This window comes from Hippoglossus stenolepis, chromosome 12, assembly GCF_022539355.2.
Source record: "Hippoglossus stenolepis isolate QCI-W04-F060 chromosome 12, HSTE1.2, whole genome shotgun sequence".
Classification (NCBI taxonomy): domain Eukaryota; kingdom Metazoa; phylum Chordata; class Actinopteri; order Pleuronectiformes; family Pleuronectidae; genus Hippoglossus; species Hippoglossus stenolepis.
In genome coordinates, this window is record NC_061494.1 from 17,426,843 (window position 1) to 17,453,685 (window position 26,843).

General features: G+C 43.5%; 1 protein-coding gene across 3 annotated transcripts in view; it reads left to right on the plus strand.

Annotated features, from left to right (window-relative positions):
• ank3a (ankyrin 3a) overlaps positions 1 to 26,843 on the plus strand; it is an 86,757-nt gene that overhangs the window by 29,473 nt on the left and 30,441 nt on the right. Inside the window, exons 4-24 of one of the 3 annotated variants that reach the window (XM_047342318.1) lie at positions 1,792 to 1,890; positions 2,496 to 2,594; positions 3,768 to 3,953; positions 5,980 to 6,078; positions 6,497 to 6,595; positions 7,202 to 7,300; positions 7,804 to 8,001; positions 8,725 to 8,823; positions 8,978 to 9,076; positions 9,187 to 9,285; positions 9,393 to 9,590; positions 10,977 to 11,075; positions 13,425 to 13,523; positions 15,011 to 15,208; positions 15,503 to 15,601; positions 16,440 to 16,538; positions 16,654 to 16,752; positions 16,890 to 16,985; positions 18,944 to 19,016; positions 23,370 to 23,493; positions 24,779 to 24,790. In XM_047342318.1, the coding sequence (XP_047198274.1) occupies positions 1,792 to 1,890; positions 2,496 to 2,594; positions 3,768 to 3,953; positions 5,980 to 6,078; positions 6,497 to 6,595; positions 7,202 to 7,300; positions 7,804 to 8,001; positions 8,725 to 8,823; positions 8,978 to 9,076; positions 9,187 to 9,285; positions 9,393 to 9,590; positions 10,977 to 11,075; positions 13,425 to 13,523; positions 15,011 to 15,208; positions 15,503 to 15,601; positions 16,440 to 16,538; positions 16,654 to 16,752; positions 16,890 to 16,985; positions 18,944 to 19,016; positions 23,370 to 23,493; positions 24,779 to 24,790 (2,372 nt within the window). Of the gene's footprint in view, positions 1 to 1,791; positions 1,891 to 2,495; positions 2,595 to 3,767; positions 3,954 to 5,979; positions 6,079 to 6,496; positions 6,596 to 7,201; positions 7,301 to 7,803; positions 8,002 to 8,724; positions 8,824 to 8,977; positions 9,077 to 9,186; positions 9,286 to 9,392; positions 9,591 to 10,976; positions 11,076 to 13,424; positions 13,524 to 15,010; positions 15,209 to 15,502; positions 15,602 to 16,439; positions 16,539 to 16,653; positions 16,753 to 16,889; positions 16,986 to 18,943; positions 19,017 to 19,052; positions 19,206 to 23,369; positions 23,494 to 24,778; positions 24,791 to 26,843 lie in introns of those variants that run through there. The other 2 variants (XM_035172647.2, XM_047342319.1) reach the window with 2 other exon arrangements.

The following is a 26,843-nucleotide window of genomic DNA, read 5'->3' on the forward strand; positions in this document are numbered from 1 at the left end:
CCCCTGTGGGGATCACAACTGGAAACAGTGAGAGAATGAAGGAAGTGAAAAAGATGCCAAAATGAAGCAAAAGGAACGTTTATGTATGATTTCAACAGCAGAGTATATTAAATGTACGTGATTAAAAGCAGCAACAGTTGTAGCACTATTGTTATATTTTATCTACTGTACAATATGATCTCATATCATATAATACATCCAGGGAGGAGCTCCTCCTTGAAAGCGTCTTTGCTGTGAAGCTGAAAGGAGATGAGATGGAGAGCCATTGAAAACATAACCCAGATCTGTTTCCAGGGGGGTTTCACTCCAAGTTAGTCGTCTGGTTCAGCTCCTCTGCCACGGGCCATATGCCTGGTGCTGACATAAACACAGGACACGATGAAATATTCAAGATCAAGGAGAAAACCTTCCCCAATTAAAAACCTCTCTGTTGTGACCCTGAGGAGGCTGAGGGATTAGTTTGAGATTTTGGGAATCCACTGGCTGCACCCTGAATGCCTACAAGTTATATTATGCATTCAGGGAGGCAGTGCTGTTGATATCTAGACTTAGTTATGCAGAGTGTTTCATTTAAATTTGTGGCTTTTTTGATGATCGAGGTAATTTTGTATCAGGCCCTTTAATGTTCTTGTTTTGGAAGATTTAAACAAGAGGGTTTGTCATTTCCTCAGTGTTCAGACTGTTGGATTAACTCAAGCCTTCACTGTTCGGTTTGAAACAGTCAAAGAAAGATGGTTGAACTGAAATATTTAGTCTGTAGTGTTGTTGTTGTTCTGGACTGAACCGTTCATGGTGCATCTATCTCACAGCAATCCCTTTACGATCCTAGTTTTTGTAATGTTAAGATGTGTTTTAGGGCAGGAGATGTTTTTCCAGTGAAGTAGTAGCTGCAGCTTTGTTCCACCAACAAGTCACAGGGAGGTTGTTAGTGTTGGTGGCGGACGCACCAAGCGCAGATGGTGGTTTTTGAATAAATGTTAATTAATTACGTTGGGTCTGTTGCTTCAAAATGCCAGATTTTATGTTTATGTTTTCACTTTGTCTGTATTTCCATCTGTGCCGTTCTCGTGAAGGCAATATCTCTGCAGTGCCTTGAAGGAATTCACTAACATTTGGTTAACGATGTGAAATTGGACTCAAAGATGAAATGACTATCTTCAAAAAACATTTCTGGACATTATTTAACATCATAACTCAGACCAGAAGGGATGATTGAGACCATATCTCCTGCAACTTCACTTTAACAATCAACTTTCCGTAGAAAAAGAAATTGAAACGAGTTATCAAACTCTTGTCCTCAGCTGCATAATAAACCAACCAGTCCTGTCTGTCTCTATATTACTCTGCCTTGGCCTCAGCAGATGTCTCTCTGTAGTGTATGATACATGTGACACATGATCACGATTGTGTAACAGCAGTTATAATAACGTGGCTCAGTATCACTCGTCCAGGACACAGGTCAGGGGTTAACTCTGCCGTCCCAAGGACCTGTGCATGTCCTGTGGGAAGCCTCCTGTTGTCCTGTCTTCATTTATAGCAGAGGTTCAGTGGGGGCTCATCTTGTTTAGGACCAGGGGTATCGGAAGTGACACATTGTTGGCGGTGCGGGCAGGGGGATGCCAGAGCTGGAACGCAGGCTGTTAAAAAAAAGAAAAAGAAAAGTATGGTCGGGGCATGAGGGGATTGTCATGGATATATACAGAGGATAGTGACAGTCACACTGAAGCAATGTGGCGGGACAGGTGGGACAGAGCTTAACACGCGTCCCTGTGGTTGTTCCATTTAATCCAGAAAGGAAACACTGCTCTGCACATAGCGTCGCTGGCCGGCCAAACGGAAGTCGTCAAAGAGCTGGTCACGAACGGAGCCAATGTCAACTCACAGTCTCAGGTAGGTTATACTCAACGTGCACACGCACACGTACACGTGCACAATGTCACAGTGACAGTAAGGTCATGTTGGGCTACTGGGGGAATTTGCCCCCGCTGTGATTCACACATTTGTTTCCATGATACTGTGTCATGAAGTCAATTATATTGAGGGAATCACTTGCTGCAAAGATCCTCATCGGCAGAATCTGGCATCGCTCCAACTGGGCCTCTCAAGAAAACTGCTGCTCCGGCACGTTGCATTTAACTCTGACAGATCAAGGAGAGGAGACAGATTTCAAACCCCGTCTTTCTGTCTGGTTTCATCAAACCCTGAAGCCGATAGTGTGTAAGACCATCGCAAAAGTCCTACCTGAACATTTCACATCATTACGTATCATCATATTACTCTCAAGATTCTTATTTTCTATAATATAATAATGTTTTATGATGTAAATGTAAAATGGAGGGAAAAGTCTGTAATGTTCTGATAATAGAAAACCTCTCAAATCCAATCTAAAAGAACTGACGACACAGATTTATCTATCAATTTGTATTTTCAAGGTTAAGGTGCTTTGCCATGTTGTTGAACGTGCGTGTTTGTGTTCCGTTCCGTGTCGTGCACAGAATGGCTTCACTCCTCTGTACATGGCCGCCCAGGAGAATCACCTGGAGGTGGTTCGGTTCCTTCTGGAGCACAGCGCCAGCCAGAGTATGGCCACTGAGGTACTGTACATGTGTGTGTCTGTGTTGTGTTTTATCAGGTGTGTGATCATATGTGTGTCAGTCCTGTGTTCACCTCTTTATTGTTGTACCGTTGTGCATTTTCTCTGCCTAAGTCATGTATGGTCTTTACATGTGTTGTACTAACCACCTGCATTTCCTCCTTCCTTCCCGTCTTCCCTTTGTCATCCCGACTCTGCTCACTCTGCATCTGCCTGTTTCTCCTTCTCCTTCTTCATCTGTCTTTACTCCCCTGCTTTTCCCTCATCCACTCTGTCTCACATTCTCGTTGTCTCCGTCTTCTCTCCCTCCTCCTCCTGCTTGTCTCTCCTCCGCCTCCCCTCCTCCCTCCTCTCCCCATCTCTTTCATGAGCGACTGGGCAGAGCTTCATTGATTGGTAGTGTATGGTGGCGGTGGTGGAGGCAGAGTGACCTTGAGCGGGTCACACACGAGGTCCGCTCCGCTCGCTGCCTCTCCTCCACGGCTGCTGCTGCTGCTGACGTTACTGCTCTGATTTACGATGCTCAGCCTTGTGGAACCCATACATACACATAATTACCTGTCAGCACACGTATATACACACACACACACACACACACACACACAAGCATGTGATGTGCACATATGAAGACAAACCGCTGATGGAGCTAATGGAATACCCAGGCCAGTCTGCAGTCCACTGGTTTACATCTATGGGTTACATGGTAGAACAGGGGGATGCCCTTTAAGACATGTATACACAAATAGAACACACACAGAACTACACACAGATCCAGTACTCGCGTGAACATCACATATGAATGCCAGCACATGCCAGTGACCAATATATACACAGATATACACAGATATACAGTATCCAGAACAGGGAGCTTTCAGCTAAATTATGCATCATGAGGGTAATGTGTGCGAGTGTGTGGGAGAAACCTTTTTCCACCACATCCTCTCATTATGTAACGTACATTAGTGTCCTATATGGAGGAGAGGCTTGAAAATCTGCATCTGTTTGAAATGTGGTTCTTGAACTCAAAAGTATTATGGATCTATTCCCCAAAAAATCCCAAATAAAAGATTTGATAAAGCATCAAAAGACATAAAGAAAAGCCTGAAGTTGTTGGATCATTGTTTAACACCTTTATTATTCGGTGACTCCTCTCTGTCTCTCCCCTCACGTGCAGGATGGCTTCACCCCTCTGGCGGTGGCCCTACAGCAGGGCCATGACCAGGTGGTCTCCCTGCTGCTGGAGAACGATACAAAGGGCAAGGTGCGCCTGCCTGCCCTGCACATCGCTGCCCGCAAGGATGACACCAAGGCCGCGGCCCTGCTCCTGCAGAACGACCACAACGCCGACGTTGAGTCTAAGGTGAGCGACGACGCCTGATGTCTGTCTCTGCGGGAGGACGTTCAGTTGGTTTATCTCTTTGATTGTTTCTTTGATTGTTTCTTTGATTGCGTTTTTCTTTGTCGGTTTGTTTTTTTCTCGCTGCCTTTTGCTTTTCCTTCTTTCTCGGTTGAAATTGTTTTTTGATGCTTGTTTTGGCAGAAAGGGGGAAGGAGCAACACTTTGTATGGAAGATGATAAGATTTGAGTTTGAGAATAACTTTCTCAAACTCAAATCTTATCATCCTGAATCTTTAATAACAGTGACTTGTTGTGTGTATGTTTTGTACGGAGCTGCTCCACTTCTTGTCAGTGGAGGCCTTTCTCAGTTTTTTGCTCACTAACCGCTCATTCTCTCCTCTCTTGGCTGACTTTGTAGATGATGGTGAATAGAACAACAGAGGTACACCTCTACTCAGTACATTTTGTAGTCTCCATCGCAGCTCATTAAAAAACTCTGGGAAAAAAAAATACACTTCAGTGCCCCTGACCTAATGCAGTAGTGTATCTGCAGCCCCCCCCTTTCACTTCTCCTTTTCCATTTTAACTCAACTATCGTCTTCTTGCTCCTCATCGCTTCATTCATGTAGTGAATAATATCTCCGCTCGTAGAGAAAGTCAGAGTAGCGCATGTTCCACTAATACTGATGTAGTTCATCCTGAGGCTGGAGGCTTGGCTATCAAGGTTTTCCTTGATTCTAATGGTTTCATGGTGTCCAAAGCTTAAGCTACGGCTGTTCTTTCTGCCAAATTCCTCGTGACTGTGGACAACATGTTGTCCTGATGTGTCCCGACACAGTCCGTCCATGAAACTGATTAACATGATAACCAGTGTAAGCATGAGATGTGGTTATCATTCATTGAATAGCAGCGGTTTGTCTGTAACCTGCATGGCAACCAAATCCCCATTGAGCTGTTAAGGAACCCAGCCTTCCAGCAACAGACAGTTTAATTAATTTACTAGATTGCAACCCCGTAGTGATTTTAGTACAACCCCTCAACCCTTGCACCTCAAGCATTTTGCATGGGACCAAAGCGAGACGCTATCTCGACACTGCTTCTATGGCAACCAGGAGCGCTTTGTCACACCAAAGCCAGGTGACCATCCTTCTGGGCGAGCCTGTATTTTGGCTGGCATGGTTTCGGGCCTTTTATCTGGTATGTCTAAAAAAAACGGCTTTGTTGATATGAGGCTCGTGCATGGTTGGTAAACAAATTTGCATCGTATGCTGATGGAAAATGATTTCAGATTTTATAGAGGAACATGAGATAATTAAAAGATTTTTGTGTTTCATTTTGGATGACAATGAGTGTGAAGTTTAAATATTAGATGTTTGTAGTTGTTTTGCTTTAGGTTTTGGACACCAGATGTCTCAACTCCGAGACACCTGCTTCCTACTAGATTATTGACTTTATCAAATAGGGTTTCCAGCGATTAAGTAGCTTAATGTGAGATTCCCGCGCTCATTGGACGAGATTCTTTCCACTGTCCTTTTGTTGCTTTGACAGCTGTTGCGCACTAAGCCAGGGGTTCTGTCGGGGAATCACCCTTTAAAGTCAGCGAATGGACTTTAGGTTCATCTGCAGAACACTAAACCTATCAGGATGCCTATAGATAACAGAATTGTATATACAGTTTGCTTATTGAATTGTATATTACATATTGACCAAGGTGTATTTACAGTATATCACAGTATCATGAAAGCACATAGAAGCACACATGGTATACTGAATTTAAACCCCTCCAGTTGTCAGCAGACCACCGGCCCCATGTTTGATGCGTCAATAAAAGACTTTTTCTGCTGCTGTGAGAGAAAAGTCAGGTGTTAGTGTAACAGTGTGTAGTAAAATGTGTCTGTTGGAGTGTGAGTGAACATCAACCACAGGCCTTTGTAGACTCCTGTAAGGCCTCACCTGGCACACGAGTGTTGCGTTTCATCGGTTGTAACGTAATGTGTGTGTTTGTCTGTTTGCATGTGCGTGTTGTACGGTTTTCCTCAACCCTCAGAGTGGTTTCACCCCCCTCCACATCGCCGCTCACTATGGCAACATAAACGTGGCCACGCTCCTGCTGAACCGGGGAGCTGCTGTGGACTTCATGGCTCGGGTGAGTTTAGTCTACCCTCTGCTGTCTGGGAGGTGTATTACCATGAGTAAAGGTAAACAAGAGTAAAGGAGTAAATAGTAAAATGCTAAATGCTGAGGCCGGGATTTCTATGACTTATTGTTGTCACCAAAAGTGTAAGAACCTTATATTCCTTCAGGACATTTTTACTATTAAGTAGTAATAACATTAATATTGTCTCTGATTGATAATAAATGACTATGTACCTTTAATCAGGACAGTGTGGAGTTTATATCAGAGCCGACCAAGTAGAAATAAAAGCACTGCAATTAGTTTTCAGTCCTCAACAACATGTGGTCTAATAGGATTCACTTTTTAAATGGGAATACATTATGTAAGCTTTTGTGTAATTCCTGAACATCACATGTGATTTGACAGCTATTTCTTCCTCTTTGCTCAGAACGACATCACACCACTTCACGTGGCATCGAAAAGGGGCAACAGCAACATGGTCAAGCTGCTGCTCGACAGAGGATCCAAAATTGATGCAAAGACCAAGGTGAGAGCGGGGACCCATTTTTTTTGTGATCAGAGATAAAGCAAATGAGGCCGAGAGATGCGGTATTTTGCAGGCCGATTTTTCTGTATTCTGCACATTTGTGAAAATGGTACCTATTGCCCAAAATACATATGTTGCGAGAAAAAAGTCAGTGAAAAAGTCTTTAAATCTGTCTTGTCTGATGTTTCTTGTCAAGATTTGTGAGGATATTTGTGAGATAATGCAGCAAACCACAGTTCACGCAGCCCACGGGTCATTTAAATACTTTATAGTTCGTGAATTTGAGAGAAAAACAGTTGAAAATAGACATAAATGAACATGGGTCTTTGAAAGTGCTTGATATATTTTCGCAAATGTAGAGATTGAAACACAATAGAGAGTGAATCATACATTGAAAACTCTCTCTTTAATTGTTCCTCCTCTGTAAAGCCTGATATTTCTCATTATTGTTGTAACACTAATAAACCATGTTCCATGTCTCAATCAAAGCCATGTTTGGTCTTTGAAAAGGCTTTGAATTTGATATTCAAGAATCTGTGGAAACCATGTGGGATTTTATATTTCCCATGAGTTATCTACACCTTCGCCCTCCCTCTTCTCTTCCAGGACGGCCTGACACCTCTCCACTGTGGGGCGAGGAGCGGACACGAGCAGGTGGTAGAAATTCTACTCGACCGAGGAGCACCTTTCCTATCTAAGACCAAGGTAGCTACTGGGACGATCAATTCAGGATTCACTGCTTTAATAAGATTAGGGAAGGAAAGGTCACAAACTCATGTTTTATTCCCACTTTTGTCAAATAGAATAGAATCCATCACATTTCACTCAAACAGGGCCACACTTGATTTATAACACACAGCTATTTGACATCTGTTAACCAGTCAGATAGCAGGTCTGTTGTTGTTGCTGTAGTGTTGTCGCATTGTCTCCATAACATCTGTGCGACTTCTCCAGAACAGCCTGTCTCCGCTGCGTAGCTCCACAGTTTGGCCACGCAGGACGACCAGTGTAACAAAATAGACATTGTTGTAATGGCCTCGTTATAACAATGCTTCTGTAACTTCCTTCACAGTCTTTCTGTGCAGGGCATGGCCACGCCCTAACTTCCTGTGTCTGTCCATCTGTCTATGTGTCCGTCTGCGTGTGTTTGTCTCTTTCTTCTCTCTCTTCTCTCTCTCTCTTTCTTTCCCTCTCTCCTCCACCTATAGAACGGTCTGTCACCGCTCCACATGGCCACTCAGGGGGACCACCTGAACTGTGTCCAGCTCCTGCTCCAGCACGACGTGCCGGTGGACGACGTCACCAACGACTACCTGACGGCGCTGCACGTCGCCGCCCACTGTGGTCACTACAAGGTGGCAAAGCTCATCGTGGACAAGAAGGCCAACCCCAACGCCAAGGCGCTGGTAGGGATACAGGGGTTGATACCGGGGCTGAAAATGAAAAGTGATACGGTCAAATTGCACAAAAGCATTCAGAAGATAATGGTGTTTGAAGGCAAAGGTCATATCATTAGTAACTCGTGGATAGTTTCATGTTGATGTTGAATATTTTTATGTTTGATCCTTTTCTAGATTAAAAACTAAGCTTTAAGTTTCTCCCGCAAAATTCTTGGCAAAAAAGTTGGATCCTTTCTTTAAAGAATAATACAATAATGTATTAAATCAATACATAACTAGAGAGGTACTCAGTAGAGCGCATACCTTGACCAAGGTCCAATAGTCCCCTTAAATGTAATCAAGCTGCACAGTCATGGATATCAATGATAACATGCCTTATTTTTGTTTCAAGATCCATTAATTATTATCTAGGAAGTCTGTGATAATGTCAAACACCTTGTCTCACAATATTAAAGAAAGTCATAAAAACATTCCTGATCCAGATCCACCCCTGAGGCCTCTCTTCACCAAAGTCTGTCGTAAACTGTTGAGTAGTTTTTGCCTAATCTTGCTTATAAACAAAAAAAACAAAAACATATCCACATGGCAGAGGTAATAACATGCAAAGATATAAAAATACAATTTTACCATTGCACTGTGTACATTTTCAGATAATTTACTCATCAGCCAATTAAAATCATCCCTTACACTTTGGCTTTACACCAATGTCCTCTTTCTGTGTGTGTGCAGAACGGTTTCACTCCACTTCACATCGCCTGCAAGAAGAACAGAGTGAAAGTGATGGAGCTGTTACTTAAACACGGAGCGTCTATCCAGGCCGTCACTGAGGTACTGTACCACACTGACACTCGTTCACTCTGCTTCACGACCTCCTCAGGACACCAGAAGTGCTTTCTTGTCAATGTCAGAATTCACAGCTTTTCTTCTACTGTTTAATCTTCACAGTACTTTTATGTGGATCTTTTATGTGTTTTCCCTATAGTCTGGCCTGACCCCCATCCACGTGGCAGCCTTTATGGGTCATGAGAACATTGTCCATTCACTGACGCATCACGGAGCATCACCCAACACCACCAACGTAGTGAGTGGATCATTCATACAGTGGTTTTTACATTTTAAGTATTTTTTTTCAACTTGCATCGCTGCACATAAAAAGCTCCCACTGACATTCAGTCACTGTGTGTGTTCCAGCGGGGTGAGACCGCTCTCCACATGGCAGCCAGGGCGGGGCAGGCAGACGTCGTCCAGTACCTGCTCAAGAACGGAGCCAAGGTGGAGACCAAGTCCAAGGTCAGAGCACTGAGCCCCGTTATCCATCACTGTGTCAGGTGAAGAAATACAAAAACAAACGAAGATCAAATTCTGGGGCAAAATTGACTTTTTTTCCTTCTCTGCAGGACGACCAGACAGCGTTGCACATCTCCAGTCGACTGGGGAAAGTCGACATCGTCCAACAGCTGCTGCAGTGCGGCGCCTCTGCCAACGCCGCCACCACCTCAGGCTACACCCCCCTTCACCTGGCTGCCCGTGAAGGACACCAAGACGTTGCTGCCATGCTGCTGGATAATGGAGCCTCACTCTCCTCAGCAACTAAGGTAAGACTGGAGGAGGGTCCTTAGATGAGTGCAGAAGATAACTGAGATGAATATTTTCTCTTTATAATGATTTCCAGTGCCTTATATTTCCACTAGTGGGCGCTATTCTGTTTCCAGCAGACTCCTTGGAGCTTGTCCTATGTTTATTAGCTGGAGTCTGTTGCTCCTGATAATTTCTCTCCTCTTAATAAAATCATTCATAGTCTCCTGTTATAGACCCATAACCTTCCTACAAATACCTGACACTGTTCAAACTATTGTGAATTTCGGTCACGTTGTGGATTAACATCATTTTTACAGCGTTCACATTCAGGTCAGAGGTAATACTAAAGTTTCTCATGCGTGCAGTCAACCATGGAAACATACTGTCATTTATTTCTGTCTAATTGCGCAGATTAAGGTCACAGGGACTTCACGAGCTCGGTTTGTGCACGTGTGATTTGTTGCTGGGGGCTGTCTCTCAAGGTGACCTCTGTCAGTGGAACAGATGAATGAAGGTTAAACCCTATGCTGCCATCTTTTGGGACGCCACCTGAGTCACCTGCTCAGGGAAATGATGTCATACCAACCTGGGAAGAAGGGAAATGGGGGATGAGAACTAGAATTTGACCCATTTTTTGATGTTTATGTAAAAAAAAAATACATCAAAGAAGTGGGCTAATTTTAAAACATTTAAAAACCCGTCTTTCTATCCAGCAATCTGTCGTCTGTCCATCATTCACTGTGTAAACTGTAAGAGAAGGGGAATGTGAACAGTGGCGAAAATGAGGCCAAGTGTTTCAGAGCGTGGAATGAGAATCTGTGGGAGTCTCACATTCCTGTGGACAATCTGACCTAATGTCTTTAAATATCTTCACATACACACAAGATGGAAGCCAAGATTAACACGATCACATTGTACAACAGCCATTTATAGATTTGAAGAGTTTCTCAGGGTATTGCAAAGCTTAGACCAATAACCGGTCATCATGAATTTCATTGTTGTCGATGAAATGAATTCATTCTAAAAATCAACTGTAACTGGATTTAAACAAACCCAAACCTTTTTACACAAAGTTTAATTTCTTCTACAACAAATACTTTAGCTTGTGTCTGTTGATAAAATGAACATGTTTCATGTCAAAGGTTATTCAAACATTGTAGTTAAAGAAAATGGATGAAACAGGTTTTGTGAAAACACATTATTTGTCATTGCAGTTAAATTTCAAAGTTCATTACAACTCAGTGAAAAACGATTTCCTTATGAAGCAGATCCAACGAAAGCTGATACAGACCATCACAAATATTCACTTCCTGTTCTACCACCCGTCTCTAATCCTCCTCTCTATTTGTTCATCTCTCTACTGTCGTTCATTTTAGTGATGGATATTAATTTGTGTCCAACAGAAAGGGTTCAGTCCACTGCACGTGGCAGCAAAGTACGGCAAGATGGAGGTGGCCAGTCTCCTCCTGCAGAAGAGAGCTGCGCCTGATGCTGCTGGAAAGGTGAGATGTGGAGAGCTCACAACACATGTTAGTGTCAGGGAACGAATCCTGACCAACATATAAGGATGTTTTCAGATGTGCTGCTGCTGGAGGGGGGGGGGGGTCCTGGCACAGAACTTACAAACTAATCATCGTCAAAAGTAACAAGCAGCAAGGGGTCTTATTATTGATTATTGGCAATTGTATATAGAAGATAATCTAATTTAATAATTCAAACTGTCTGTGGCTTGCATATCGTGAGAACCGTTCATGTTGTCGGCTTCACACTTGGCATGTGTGTTGTTAGGGCCCAAAGAAGTGTAATTTTGAATTAGGTGCAATTTGTACACGTGATACATTTGGTATTGATAAACCTTTAATAAAACAGCGGCTGTTACTCATCAACAAAAGAGATATTGTAGATCACATCAGCCACTGATTCTCCACCTCTGGGTTCTGTGTACTGAGTGAGCTTCACTGAACTTTAATTAAACAGGTGAACAGCTTTGTGCAGCTGCAGCCTCAGGGTAAAGTGGACTGAGTCCAGCAGCAGGTCTTTATTTGCCGCGGCTCAAATGCTGCAGGTCACCTTTTACAATTTCGGAAAGAAAGCTGCAACCAGCAAATATCCCAGGCCAAGCCCATGGTTTAGAACGTGCACTAAACCAGTAATGTACAACAAAGCATAGAGCATGAACAAAGAATTTATACATCTGCAGTGTTGACCTTTCCTGAAGCTTTGTAAAGATCTGTCATTGAGCTGCAGACTGTAAACATTTCTGGAGAGATAACAAATGGCCCAAATCAGGAAGTCATTCAGATAATGTGTCCATTTATCATCCTGCAAGTCTCTCGGTCGCCCGCTCTTATCCACCCTGTCTCTGAGAGAGTAAACAGGACCCTCTCTGAGAGGAATTCTCCGAGCTGCAGCTGGACACGGGGGCTGGTGGCGGTTGTGAGGATGGGGTGGCAGGTTGGGGACTGATCTCGGGACCACACCGCAAACAGATGCTCGTCCTGTTTCTTAAAAAACCTCCTGGGCAGATTTGCTTTTTTATCGCCAAGATGACACACACTCCGTGTGCACCCTTGTACAAATGCGTTTATATCCACACACATATTGACACATTTACCAAGCACAGACCTACTGGCACTGACTACAATGTTCGCTGGTTGTGTGTGTGTCTGTGCCACCATCTGAGAGCATTTAACATAATGGCGGTCAGGTATGATAATGACGCTTCCACTCTGCTCGCTGGTGTCACGCTCAAATCGGTCCCATTGTAATCCTGAGTCTAAACTTAGAGCAAAACCAGGGCTCCTACTGCAGTTTAACTCTTTTGAAATGAGAAGAAAGACAAGAGACAAAGAAATGAAAAAACGTTTTGACCAAAAGCACGAGAGTTGTAATCGTAAGAGGTCAGAAGATTATCAGGACGTGTTCTGGGACACATGTTTTCTGAGTCATTTCAGTAAGTGGGACATTCCAGTGGCTCAGGGAGCATCCTGCTGACTCAGTGCTGGTTTCTGAGTGGGATATAAGTTGTGTATTGTGTGCATGTAATACTTTGGATGTAGCTCAGAGGCGTGAGGCTCCATCATCTAACTCTCAGCCCTATGTCCACCAGTGTTGTGAAAAAAAGAAGTTGAAAAGTACTTGCATAGTGTAGATTTTCTTGTAGGGGGAAAGGAGTAGATGTAATTTAAGATTTTTCAATCAAGCCAATTGATATTTTTTGTCTAAAACCCTATCAGACATGTTTTTATTATATATGTCTGAAAACGTGTCTGCAGAGGACCTGTACACTGCTACTCCTGCTGCTGCTGCTGCTAAAAATATGCATTGAGTGTCTCCTCATCACTTTTTAATGAAAACCCTGAATCTCCCATTTTGGTGCTTTTGATTCTTTTTGATATAAAACAAGGGGAAACTCAACAAATGTCCCACAGCAGAGTCTGTTTACAAGGCTTGAACATTACAAGTGTGTATGTGGGAAAAAGCTGTAAAATGTCCTATGTGGGTCAAGAGTTGCCTTTGGTTCATTTAGGCTCTAGACTTTTGACAAACGGTCAAACGGTCTCCTTTACTAAATATCTTCCATCAGTTTGATGTCCATCTCTCCTCACGCGTTTGTTTGCTTCTTACTCGTGTTTTTGCTTGTATGAGTCTGGCAATCTTCTAACTCCGTTTTGTGTTGCTTTCCTGCGTGTGGATGTGTCTCTGCATCTGTGTGTGTGTGTGTGTGTGTGTGTGTGTGTGTGTGTGTGTGTGTGTGTGTGTGTGTGTGTGTGTGTGTGTGTGTGTGTGTGTGTGTGTGTGTGTGTGTGTGTGTGTGTGTGTGTGTGTGTGTGTGTGTGTTGGTGTTTTAGAGTGGGCTAACTCCACTGCATGTAGCTGCTCACTACGATAATCAGAGAGTGGCGCTGCTGCTGTTGGATCAGGGAGCTTCCCCGCACGCTGCCGCCAAGGTATCCGCAAAAACACACATAAACACTCACACTAAAACCAACCCAGTGCCTCCTCCATTAACCATTAACAGTTTTTTTTCCTGTGATGTGCGTGGAGATCTCATTCCTTCCCCTTCTCTCATTCCACCCTTTGTTGTTTATAACACAGTGAGTGTGTGTGTGGCTTTTTCTCTGAGCTCAGCAAACTTTTTGAAATATTATCTCCTTTACATTCAGCTACATTTCATGAGTATTCTCACAAAAAGGACGGACGGATGATGTTTTCTACGTGTCATAAATTACTCACTCGCCCAATTTTGTGAACTCTCTTCCAAAGCCATACATTTTGTGCGTTCCCAAAAAGAAAATACTAATATAGTAATACTGCTTTCATAATGTCTGACGCACACAATCACACGTCGTTGTGGTTCATCCCCTGTTCAGCTTTAGAAGTCACAGAATAAGTACGAGCAGGATGACAGGAGTAGAGACAAAACATGGCAGGAAATGCCCCTTTTTTCAAGACAGACATCTGGAAAGAGGAGACCAAAGATTGCAGCAGTAATTTGTCTTTGTGCTCGATCTTCCCCTTTCGTCACTGCCTCTGTTTCCTGCATGTTCTCTCTCTCTCTCTCTCTCTCTCTCTCTCTCTCTCTCTCTCTCTCTCTCTCTCTCTCTCTCTCTCTCCCTTCATCTTCATCTGTTTCTATTTATTACTTTTCTTTGCCTCCTTCCCTCCTACACTCTTACTCATTCCTCCCTGCCGCCCTTTCTCTCAGTTTCCTCCTCTATAAATTGGTCTGCTGGGTGTAATTTAAGTGCATTTTGAAAATCAGGATCCATCCGTGTGGAGTAGAGGAGATGATCACGAGCATTTGCACGCACAGACGTAGCAGTGAATAATAATCAAGTTGCACAAAACATATCTACTCGTATATCTGAGCCAAGAGGATACTGAGGATATTATGACTCATGAAATTTGTCTCATTGATCCTAACAATCCAAGAGAGACAATTACGTTTCATAGATGGATGGTTTGAAAGTAATAGCTGTGTGTTTTTTAGTGCTCAATGCAAAGTGACAGTAGTGACACTGAGACTCACAATATATGACTCTCTTCTTTTTCGTACTAATCATTGACTTTCATTGAAGCTGAACCCACCTCTCTGTGAACCTCAGAGCTGCCCAGAGGGTTGAATAAAGCCCAGCTACAGCTCACACTCTCAATAGTTTCTTTTCATTTTCTGTCTCTTTATTTTTTAAATATATTTAGATGTTATAAAAACAACAATCTCTCCTGATCATTGTGTCCATCCTGTAGCTTTGTCCACACTTTAGACTATAACGTACGATGTGAATTCCATTTAGTTTCAGAATGGAATCAACTACATTATAGAGAAGAAAACACCTATTTTGTGCAGCACTGAGCATAACCACTGTTTCTCAGTAGAATGAAACAACACCCCCAAGCTCAATCCAACCTCCTGCGTATCTTTCACCTCCCTCAGAACGGCTACACTCCACTGCACATCGCTGCCAAAAAGAACCAAATGGACATCGGGACCACACTGCTGGAGTACGGCGCCGACACCAACGCCATGACGCGGCAAGGCATCAGTCCCATTCACCTGGCAGCGCAGGAGGGCAGCGTGGACCTGGTGTCCCTGCTGCTGACCAAGAACGCCAACGTTAACATGTGCAATAAGGTGAACTCAGTCACAAAGCTAAAATAAGCAAGCAGTGCATGCACCTAACCTGTATTCTGTGCTATTATTTCTCTAATGACCTATTTCTGGAAGTAAATACATCTTTAGTATCCTGAATTGTACCTGGTTACAATCAAATTAGTAGAAAAACAAGTGTCTTGGGAGTTTTAATAAAATTTTTCAGCATCATTTTTCCTGAAGGATAACATGTGTCAGTGCTGTTATATGTTCCCACTGTAACAAATGTATTTACGTGTTCTCACGTGTTTTTGTGTGTCCTTCCTTCATGTACAGAGCGGACTTACACCACTTCACTTAGCAGCTCAGGAGGACAAGGTCAATGTTGCAGAAGTCCTTCTCAACCACGGTGCTGATGTCAACCCACAAACAAAGGTAACGCTTCATACACAGGCACACAAACACACACACACACACACACGCACACACGCACACACACACGCACACACACACACACACACACACACACACACACACACACACACACACACACACACACACACACACACAAGATAATCGTCTTTAATTCTCTTTTTGTGGTTGAGGTTTGAGGCATGACCTGTTTTGCTCTTTATTTTAACTGGAACTTTCTTTTCAATGTATTAATAGCAAATGGAAAAAATGTACTTGCACACATTCATCTGCTATCGTTTAAATAAAAAATTGATGCCTGGTGTTTGTGTCTTTACGGATGCAGCACACACTGCAGCAAACACACACACACGTGCACATGAGCTCATACACGATCTAATATTCAGTTTCATTCACTGATACACAAACACTCACAGGCCTCATAACACGCTGCTCACGTTCAAACACGTACTCGCTGAAGGTTGGGCTCACACAAGGTTATATTCTCCATGTGTGTGTGTTTGTGTGTGTGTGTGTTTGTGTTTGTGCTGACAGGACAGTTGTTTACAGCAAACAGGTTATTCACTCGCTGATCTCCATTATCATTATGCACCACACACATTATTCAACAGGGACATGACATGTGATGTAGTTTGGACGTTATAAAGTTATATTTAGAATCAGGTAGCATGCTGGGAAATATAAGATTAATTATTTTTCATGTATAAACTGTTAGTTTTTTCTCATAATAATAATTCTTATCTGTGACGTAAAAAGATGTCAGCTCGCATACGTAACCGTCTTTTCATCGAGTCGACCTCTCACGTCTGTGTCTGCTCCTCCTCTCCTCTCCTCCATGCAGATGGGTTACACTCCGCTGCACGTGGCTTGTCACTATGGCAACGCAAAGATGGCAAACTTCCTGCTGCAGAACCAAGCCAGAATCAATGGCAAAACCAAGGTAGACAAACACATGCTCATTCACCGACCTGTCAAACGCACCCTCTTGTGTAACTGTTTTTGTCTAGATCTTTGTTCCTCTCTAAAGCCGACTGTGTTCATGTGTCTCTGTGCAGAACGGATACTCGCCTCTACACCAGGCAGCTCAGCAGGGCCACACCCACATCATCAACCTGCTGCTTCAGCACGGGGCCTCGGCCAACGAGCTCACCGTGGTCAGTGCACAAACACACTGGCACACACACACACACGCACCCTCCAACAGAGCCGGAGCTTGACGAATCACTGAATGCTCTTTTTGTTTTCCGTGCGCCTCCTCTGAATAACTCTCTTTCGGTGTGTCGCTGCTCAGAATGGGAACACTGCCCTCTCGGTCGCCCATCGACTCGGGTACATCTCTGTGGTGGACACTCTGAGGCCCATGACGGACGAAAACCTGACCACCATGGTGAGACACCGCTTTCCTGTCGATGGTTGAAGGTGTCACCAATACATTCCACACTAACTCCATTCTTGTGGATGTTTTATTTAACATGGACTTAGACTGAGAACGAGAGCCAGGTCAATACAATACATGTGACACTGAATTAATTAAACGTTTATCATTGAAAAGTATTAAATGTTTTAGGAAGTAATAATCCAGCATCATCAGTTTAGGTATTATTTTATACAGTCTATACATTTTGCCTGTTTTAGTACATACATATATTTACATATGTTATATTGTTGCATCATTTATTCATTTTCAGTATGTAAACATTTTATTTTTTCCATATGATTTCTCACCTTCCAGGCAGTTATAGATTTTTAAAGACACTTTAACTGTATAAGAATCATGGAATCTTCGTTAATTTCATCACTGTTAATGATTTGTCACTTTAAAATGTTTTGGCATTTTACCAGCACCGGTTGTTAATTTGCAATCAGAAGCAAGAAACAAGAAAAAATAGCTACTATGGATGATGTGCTTCAAAATGCAGCTTATGTGGAAATGTGAAGTTTTTCTAACTACTGGACTGAAACCAGTAAATGCTCCAGTGTTCAGTGGCTGGTTTGAGCTGAATTGTGTGAGCGACTCTTTGCCCAAAACTTGGCCAGTCAGGCAGCAGCATACTGGAGGTAGAGTCAGTGTGTGAATCCTGCGAAATCAGCCAGCAAGTCAATCAGTCAGCCACCATGTGTCACGTGTGTGAAGTCCTGATAAAGAGAGAGAGAGAGAGAGAGAGAGAGAGAGAGAGAGAGAGAGAGAGAGAGAGAGAGAGAGAGGGCTTAGATTGGAGCTTAAGGTTTCTCCTCTAATAGCTCAGGTCACTAACAGCGATCGGATCAACACACGTGTCTGTGAGGAAGGGGGAGTGGTAAAGAAAGCGTGGCAGTGGTATGATGAAGTGGTGACAGGCGTGTGAGGGGGGGACAGTGGGTGAGGAGATGGGAGGTCACTGAGGATACTGCACAATCAGCAGCAAAGTGTATTAGTCATAACTGTCTCTATCGATAGGGATGAAAGTAAAAGATCAAGGTCGTTTCCGTGCCCGTGTGTGTGAGTGATGTATTATTCACTGTGCAGAGGCCTCGTTGTTTCATTCCTCTGTTGGACCTGTTCCTGCTCAGCTGTGTGGGGTCATGTGGCCTTCAAACACCTATTATTACTTTTTAATGGGACAGGAGCCACAACTAGGATTCAGCTAAATGTTCAGGAAACACACGTGAAGGTCACACTTCACACAAGATGGAATGTAACTGCTGACGTTGTCCTTAATTGACGCAGTTGTCTCTGAAACATTGACTCGTTTTCAGGGGATGTGATATTGTCAGACCTTCGAGATGTGATCCCTGATTTTGGTTTGGATGAAAGCGAAATTAATAACTGTATGTTGATTTAAAACATCAAAAGTGTACTGGTAGGACGTTTGAGGATGTTTGGCCACTTTAACAATACAGCAAGAATAATTTCAAGTGGAGCGCAACTTGTTTATTGATTGGTAGATAAAATCAGTGGACATGAGCCTTTATATATATATATAGGTATCAATGTTTATGGTTGCCGATTTGAAAACTTTTATTATATTATTACATTTTACGTAACAAATGTATTTTATTCCCTAATATTTGCATCGGCATCAGCCCCCAAAAATCCATATTGTTCTGGCTCTAATTTCAAGGTTCAGGTTGAAAATGTCAACGAGTAAATATACAGGAAACAGGCAAAACACTGCGTCATGTGACAATCTGAAATGATAATTTTATATTATAATAAATAATATTATTTGAAAAACATATTACAGCTTTGTAACTTTGGGGTTTCGATTTGAACTGGCTCAGACTGTTAGGGATTAGTTTGGAATATATACATTTATTTTATTAAAAAAAACTGAAATGTCCATCTCTCTGTCATCATATTTACAGAGTGCATCAGAAAAACACAAGATCAATGTTCCAGAGACCATGAACGAGTTCCTCGACATGTCAGACGATGAAGGTACGTAGAGAAACGCTACAAATTCTCTTTATCTTGCTCATCTTCAACAATTAGCTGCTAAGATTTCATTAATTTTTACTGGTTTTGCCATTTTCGTTAACATGTGCATGTTTCACTGTATGTGCGTCACAGTTCGGGCCAATGTGCCAGAGATTCTCAAAGAGGAATCTTACTCTGATGTTGACGAAGGTATTTGTCGACAGTCTGACTCCAGCGCTCTGTAGATAGTTTGTTTTCCTCTAACGTGAGACGCTTCAGCAGAACTAACAACCTGCCTTTGTTGAAGAGCTAACATCGAGCTTTGCTTCTCATAGACTCTGCAGCAGAATCAGAGCTCACTCACCCAACGTTGGTTTGTCGGTTTTGTTATTTTGCTGTTATTTTGGGGTTGGACAGAGCTGGAGATATTCTATTTGTGTTTTGTTTGTTTTTGTTTTATTTGCTGTAATTCCAGCCCCCTCCCAAGTCTCAGCTACTTCCATTTTGTCCAAGAAATCCATCAGCAAACTTTGAGCAGTTATTTTTTCAAGCTGTTTTATCCTTGAATCTGGTCTTGGTTTTTTTCCTGGCAGCTTTGAGTGTCTGTTTCCGATCATTAACTGACACTGCTGATGTTATTTTCACTGCTACTTAAGAAAAACAGATTTGTTATTTTTAACCACATGCACATCAGAAGTCTCATTCTGCTCTTTATCAAAGAAACTTTGTTCAGTCTCGTCCTGACTCCAACCCTGCAATGAAGGAGTTCCTGCAAGAAAATCAAAATTAGGCCGACGTGACTCCCTTCATAATTCAAGTAATAGACTATAAGGAGACCTGCATATAATCAACAAATGATCATGTCCTATTGTATGTAAACTAGCATTAATAGCATTATTTATATCAGTGTATGTAGAATATCTGCTGTAGAACTACAGAGCCAAACAGCACTGTGGAGCTTGTGGTGCAAGCGTCACAGTTTCAGGCTGCTGTCCTTTGTTTTGGAACCACACAGAGCCGATGGGTCTGCAAAATTGATGAGCTTGTTCATAGACTGTCGCTTAGGGGACGCACGGGAGGGGGGGGTGTGGAGTTTCTATGTCAGGCGATACAGCCAGACTCAACAAGTTACACACACACACACACACACACACTCACACACATATCAGGTGTGTGCCCCAGCTACGTGATAAAGATCCTCAATGCTTTATGGATGATTCAGTGTATCATTGTTTCTCAACAAGAATTCCTTTAAAAATAATTCATGAGTACTGTATTTGTGATGTGTGGCCAGAACCAGACTGGCTTCTGTTTGCTGCTGCATTCACGCCTGCACTTCTTCATCATCGCTGTGTGTGTGAGTGTGTGTGTGTGTGTGTGTGTGAGAGAGAGAGAGAGAGAGAAAGTGGCAGTAAATAGTTTCCACATCTCCGTTTAATCCTATATGGTGGAGGTCAATCCTATTAGGCTGCAAGTTGAAGTGACTCAATCTGAGTGTGTGTGTGTGTGTGTGTGTGTGTGTGTGTGTGTGTGTGTGTGTGTGTGTGTGTCGCGATCACACGCTCACCCCTTGCTTTCTATAGACTACTATACACCACCTTAAGTAACACCTCAACTCCTGGTTGTCCTCTAAACTGTCATCCCACTGTAGAGTATATCTCCATAATCCCTGTAGCACTGGACTCACTGGTGCTATGTGCTCTATAGTGTTTTATATACTGTATATATATATATATATATAGTGTTCTGTATACTGCAGGTTCTGTAACTGTCAAACACCTCTTGCATAATTGTTCTTAATGTCAGACTTGTGCAACTTTTACTCCTTGTTTGTGCAACGTGTGGAAGGAAGAGCTGAGCAGGGAGATGTTGCTCAATCCTTTTTTTTTTTTAAGTTGACAAAGTGATGAATGAAGTGAATATTTGAAGCTTCACTCCCAGTTTGACACGAAGCCAAACTCCCTCAAGTAACTTATTTGATATTTTTCTCCGTCACTGTCTCCTCCACTGAGGCTTCCCGTGCATTTGCTCCAACCCTGTGTCAGCTGACTGTGCTCAGCCTGTGGTGACGCCGCTCAGCCCGCAGTGTGTTGTCGCTGCTGCTTGTTGAGCTGCAGGGACGCACCGACGCTTCCTCCCAGTAAATCCAATAAGACGGGCTTTTTTTTTTTTTTTTTTGTCGTGACCCCGCCTGCAGGAGAATTAACCGATAGCGATGTCAGATGGTTTCTGTTGCTGCTCAACTCCGATGCGTTTTCTCATTTTTTGCTGCAGAGAAAACTTGAGTGGAAGTTGAGTTGTGTGTGTTTTGCGCAGAGGAGGCGGCAGAGATGTGCGCACCAGCAACAAAGGCGCAACTTGGTGTGAGTGGAGCGAAGTGCGTGGGGTGAAAGGAGGGCAACTTTTTTTCCATCAGCAGCACAGACACTGAAGGGACTATAGAAACAGACTGGATTCTCTCTGTGTGGAGGTTTTACAGGAGAAATAAACTCAGGGATATAAAGAAGAATAGTGACCAGTGAAAATGGCAGAACTGGACAAAGGTAAGTTTTTTGGCCAAGAGGAGTTTGGTCTTTTTGAGAGGCTGATTTATTATTCAGGTGAACTGGTGGGAGGAGAAATTTGATCTCCCAAAATGTTTCACTTTTATAGTTGTTACTTCTCTATGTGGATAAAGATGGATCGAAGTTAACACACACTTTATATTTCTCGTGTTATTTAGTTGTTTATTGTTTCTCGAGGAAAAATCATAGTGTGCGTCGATACAGTGACTTTTAACATTTTTAACAAATTGTACAATGGGTGTGCGCGTGTAATTGTGTTCATGTGTGTGCGTGGGTTGTGTGTCTACGTTTGCGTGCGTGTACGTGCGTTTGCGTGCGTGTGTGGTGTATGAGGGCAGCAGGGAGCTAAATGTTTTCCAGTTTTGTCAAGTCAGACAGAAACCACTAGAGAGACGGGAAGTTAATCGATCGATTTTTAACACAACAATAAAAGCAGAACGTTTCTTAGAAATCCGCAAAATGTCATCATGACGGTTTCCTTCTTCTGGAGTTGATACATGTTTAATAATGGATGGTGAGTCTCCATATGAGACCATGGTGACACACGGTGTGTTGTTCTGTGTTAAGTGTTGGGAAAAGAGTTCACAGAGGTCAACAAACTTAGGAAACAATACAACAACTGTGCAGAAGTAACAGTTTCTAAAGAAATTGTCACTTTATTTGCACATCTAAAAACATAGGTATTTCTTCTTTGTGACTGCTTTTATCATCACTCTTTCAATTATATAGATAGATAGATAGATAGATAGATAGATAGATAGATAGATAGATAGATAGATAGATAGATATTACTTCATTGATCCCAAGAGAAATGTATGTTTAATCAAGATGCATTTATTCAAGATTCAAAGATTGCTGCAGTGAGACAGATGAATATGTGATTGTCTAAATAAGTAGAAAACCCTTTAGATAAAATGGGAAACCAACTAGTATTTCCTTCCTTCCACTTCATTTATTTTCATCATCAGTGTCCTGTTGCCCTTCTGTAAACCGCTGAGGGTTGATTTGATGACTTTAGTCTGAATTGTAGCTGTTGGCTGTTTTATTGGTTGGTGGCTGAGCTTGAACGAGCAGAAGCCTGCTGGTTTTATTTTGAAAGGTGTCACCGGAAGCCCTCCCGCAGTGTGACGGTGTGTTGGTAGTGCGGCAGAGTTGGAGGTGGGGGGGAGGGGCTGCGGTGAAGGAGCGGACTGTTGCAGGACGGATCCGGACATGAGGGAGAAGGAGAAGCGCTGTGGCCGCTCCGCCGGCTTCATAGACCGGCGTGTCATCGTCCACCGGTCCGCGGATCGAGGTGCGGTGCGGCCGGGCTCTGTGTGTAGATTCTCCGGGTGTTGTGCTGAGGCTCCGGTGGCTGTGGGACCTCCGGCTGTGTCTGAGGGTGATGTGACTGCAGCTGCGTTGTGTTTTACAGGAGCGATGCACATATGCAGAGCACCGGCTCTGCTGCTGCAGCCTCCGGTGGCACCTCGCTCCTGAACCACTGCTGTCTCACCTCGTGACACAGTCGTGCACAGGTGCTGCTGTGTGTGGTGGTTGTTGTTGTTGTTGTTGCTGTGTGTTGTTGTTGTTGTTGTTGTGTCGCTGACAAAGAGACCAGAGGAAAAGTTGCAGTGGGCTCTGCAGTGAGGCAGCCTGTGTTTGGCTCAGCGTCACACTGCTGCTGATCAGTTATCCCAGGGCCTCCTCTAAGTGATGAGATGAGGGCTGGTGTTTCTCTGCTGTGGTGCAGCATCGCCTCTCTGCTCCGGTTTGTTGTTCCTATTTTTGTGGTCAACCGGAGGATCTCATGATTTTATGCCTCCACCAGGTGAGGATGCGATGACCGGGGACACGGACAAATACCTGCGGCCTCAGGACCTCAAAGAGCTGGGGGACGACTCCCTCCCCCAGGAGGGGTACATGGGTTTCAGCATAGGAGCCCGCTCCGCCAGGTAGGCACCTGCCCTTTCTATTACAGACATATAAACACTGATGTACTCAGGTGCTGTCAACCACATTATGTTCAACTGAAGTATCACGTTGGCAATTGATGCTGTGGCTGTTTACCCGTAGATTTATAATACCATACCTGATATGGTTGGCCATTTGCCAGATTTGACTGTATATGTTGGACTGGTCCAGACGATACGATACTGGCCAGTCCCTTCAGCATTCACACAAATGCACACACAAACACACAATAATGGAATTCGCTGCAGAAAGCAGCTGGAAAGTTGCCATCGAATGATTCAACCTGACAAAATGATTCAGCGTTTTGTGTGTCCTCATTCAAACCCCGTGCAAAGATTACAAACGTTCCATGGAAGGTGTAACTTTGAACTTTGATAGTGAAGGTGTAACTTTGAACTTTGATAACTCTGAACTCTGAGATCCAGCCCAGCTCGGGCCTAAGTACAGTTTCAACAGTGGAAACCTGGCAGGCGCCGGTGAAAACACATCAGCGACGCGGTGGCGTGCGGCCCCACAGTGTTGCTGTAGCCACACTGACAGATGGCAGATGCTCTGTGATGGTCGGATTGATAAAAACAACCAGGCTAACTGTGAGAGGAAGCTGCCGTCGTCAGCAGGGCCACAGCAAACAAGGGAAACGCTGAATTAAACCCAGAGATTCCATGTAAACAAGCCTGGTTGATGAGGCTCTTGGATAAATATCGGAAAGAGTTATGATAGAATTCGCGAATGTAATTACGTGGAAAGTTCATTAGTTTGAATGGTGAGAAAGTACATTGGGTTTTGTAACGATTACTCTTGTGGTACTTACTCGAATCAGCTATTACAGATATGAAAGTTGTTTCTATTATTATTTTTACTGTTTCAGATTAAGCAGAAATAGATTTTAAAAATTCTCGACAGGTGTCTTTGCAGGGGTGTGAATGTAATGCTGTGAAAAAATATGAAATCGTTGATTGACCGATGAATGCCTGATGCTGAGCGACTTCTTTTACTTTCCTTAGCTTTCTGTTTATGACATCGACATTGCATGGTTTGATTTTTCCCTGGGCTGCAAACACACAAACACACTCATGTAAACCTCAGGAACACATGCAGCCTATAGTCGTAGCTGGCGACCATGCAAAGGCACAGCATCAATGTCATATGGGGGAAAGAAGAAAGCCACATCATGCTTGAATGTCTGCAAAATGCTTTGCTTTTCACTCTTCTATTTTATTCTTTTCCTTGTTTTCCCCCCCCCCTGCGCCCCGTACCTCATTCTAGCCCTAGAATCAGGTAAGAAAAGAGTAGTGGTCGTAGTAGTCATAGGCAACATTACCTGTGAATGGTGTCCCTCCCTTGTGACCCCCTGATCTACTGTTTAACTCCCTACATCCATAAAAAAACCTCTAATCCAAACCACCAGTCATCCATCCTACATTGGCGTCATCCACTTTCGCTGTTCCTCTGTGTGTGTGTGTGTGGTAGCAGATTCATCACTCTGTTGCTGTCTCGTGTGTTTTATTCTGAAATCATCATTCCATGTTAGCCCATCACCCGTCACCTTTAAGTCATCGCATCACAAAAAATGTGTTTTCTGCTGCAAGTGTGGAAAAGAGACACTTGTGTGTTGTGCAGACGTTTTCTTAAGTTTGAGTTGTGCGGACTAATCGCTTCACTTGTTAACGTGGCTTGTTCTTAAGGTGGCACTTCATTTTAGTTTTTTTTATTGTGTCGCCCAGTGTAACTTCCAGGGATTAAAAAAATCTGTTTATTCATAATCCATCTTTTTTATCCACCATGTTTACTAATGGATGGATAAACTAATTGTAAGTCGCTTTGGATAAAAGCGTCCGCCAAATGACATGTAATGCAATGTTTACACGCCAGTAATTGGAGATGTCCCAGTTATTCTGGATTTAAACGGTTTGCAGAGATGGAAAATAATATAAATCGCCCCCATGCATCGAAGAAAGACTCGGCCACACACACACACACACACACACACACACACACACACAGTCTCATGGATGCACAATGACTCAGACAGACACAGGTACCCCGCCCCCCCCCTAGAAAAATATAGTCGAGATGAGAAAGACGAAAACAAGTGGTTTAGAAAATTGGAACAGCAAGTCATGTTGGAGAGGTGTGGAAAGGGGAGGGAAGGTGACAAGCAAAGATTGGATGAGCGGAAAGAGGTGGTGGTGACAAAGCATGGGGTGGTGGGGGGTCTTCCATGGAGTTAATTGCAGCGTAATCGAGAAAATTGACTCTGAAATGGGGACGAGATGATGGGACAGCGTCGTAAAGACAAGCGGTGGTGGGGGCGAAAGGGAGAAAGAGGCGACAGACAGCGAAGAGAAAGAGCAAAGAAGGAAGGAAACGGAAAAAGCACGGATGTTTATGGAGGGAGAGGAGGATGGACAGAATGAGAAAGAGGAAGAAGCTGTGAAGAACAAACAGTCCTGGTGAAAGCAGAGCGGCGAGGTGGGGGTGGGGGGTGGGGTTCGTCTGCCATGCCAGCGAGTCCATTCAGGCCGCACAGAGTTGCTTGGTAACTTGGATGGCGGGGCAGGCAGCGCTGTGCTGAATAAAGGGCTTCTCTCTGTGCTGAATAGTGTGCCCACTCAAACACGCTGAGCTCTGCATTTTCTCCCCCTCGCTCCCCTCCTGCACACACACACACACACACACACACACACACACACACACACACACACACGACACATAAATACACATCTACAATACACACACCCTCTGACAAAATAAGAGAGAGCCAGAGCTATCAGCTTTGATGGTACCCCTTTTCCGAGCCCCCTACAGCGCACAAAAACATACTCCTCATCACATGTGTTATTTCCACGCACATACGAGCGAGCGCACATGTTGCAAGCGACTGCAGACGGTTCGGCTCCTGTGCGCTGATCAATTCCTCGCAGCGAAATGAGCACAAGACAGAAACCTTGAAAGGAGTCCAAAGCACCGCATTGAGCCAGAGAGGCTGCAAAAATAGACACACGTCACCGCACGCAGGCATAAAGCAGACTGCAGCAGGACGCACAGAGGAGAACAGCTTCCTTTTCATGTTGGGCTGCTCTGAAACAGGTCGAGGTCAGCTGCTAATCTTAGAATAAAGCGATGTCAGACTTGAGGCTCGAGTTTGAAATCGTATTTCTTTTCACCGTCATTATCACAAGAGACGTCTTGTGATTCCTAAACTCTCACCTTCCGGCCTTATATATAAATGTCCAGTCCTCTAATCTGTCATATGTCATCCTTTAGATACACTCACATCGGTGTTCGAACCCCTATCCACACCTTCATGTAGAAACAGTTGTCCTCTTTT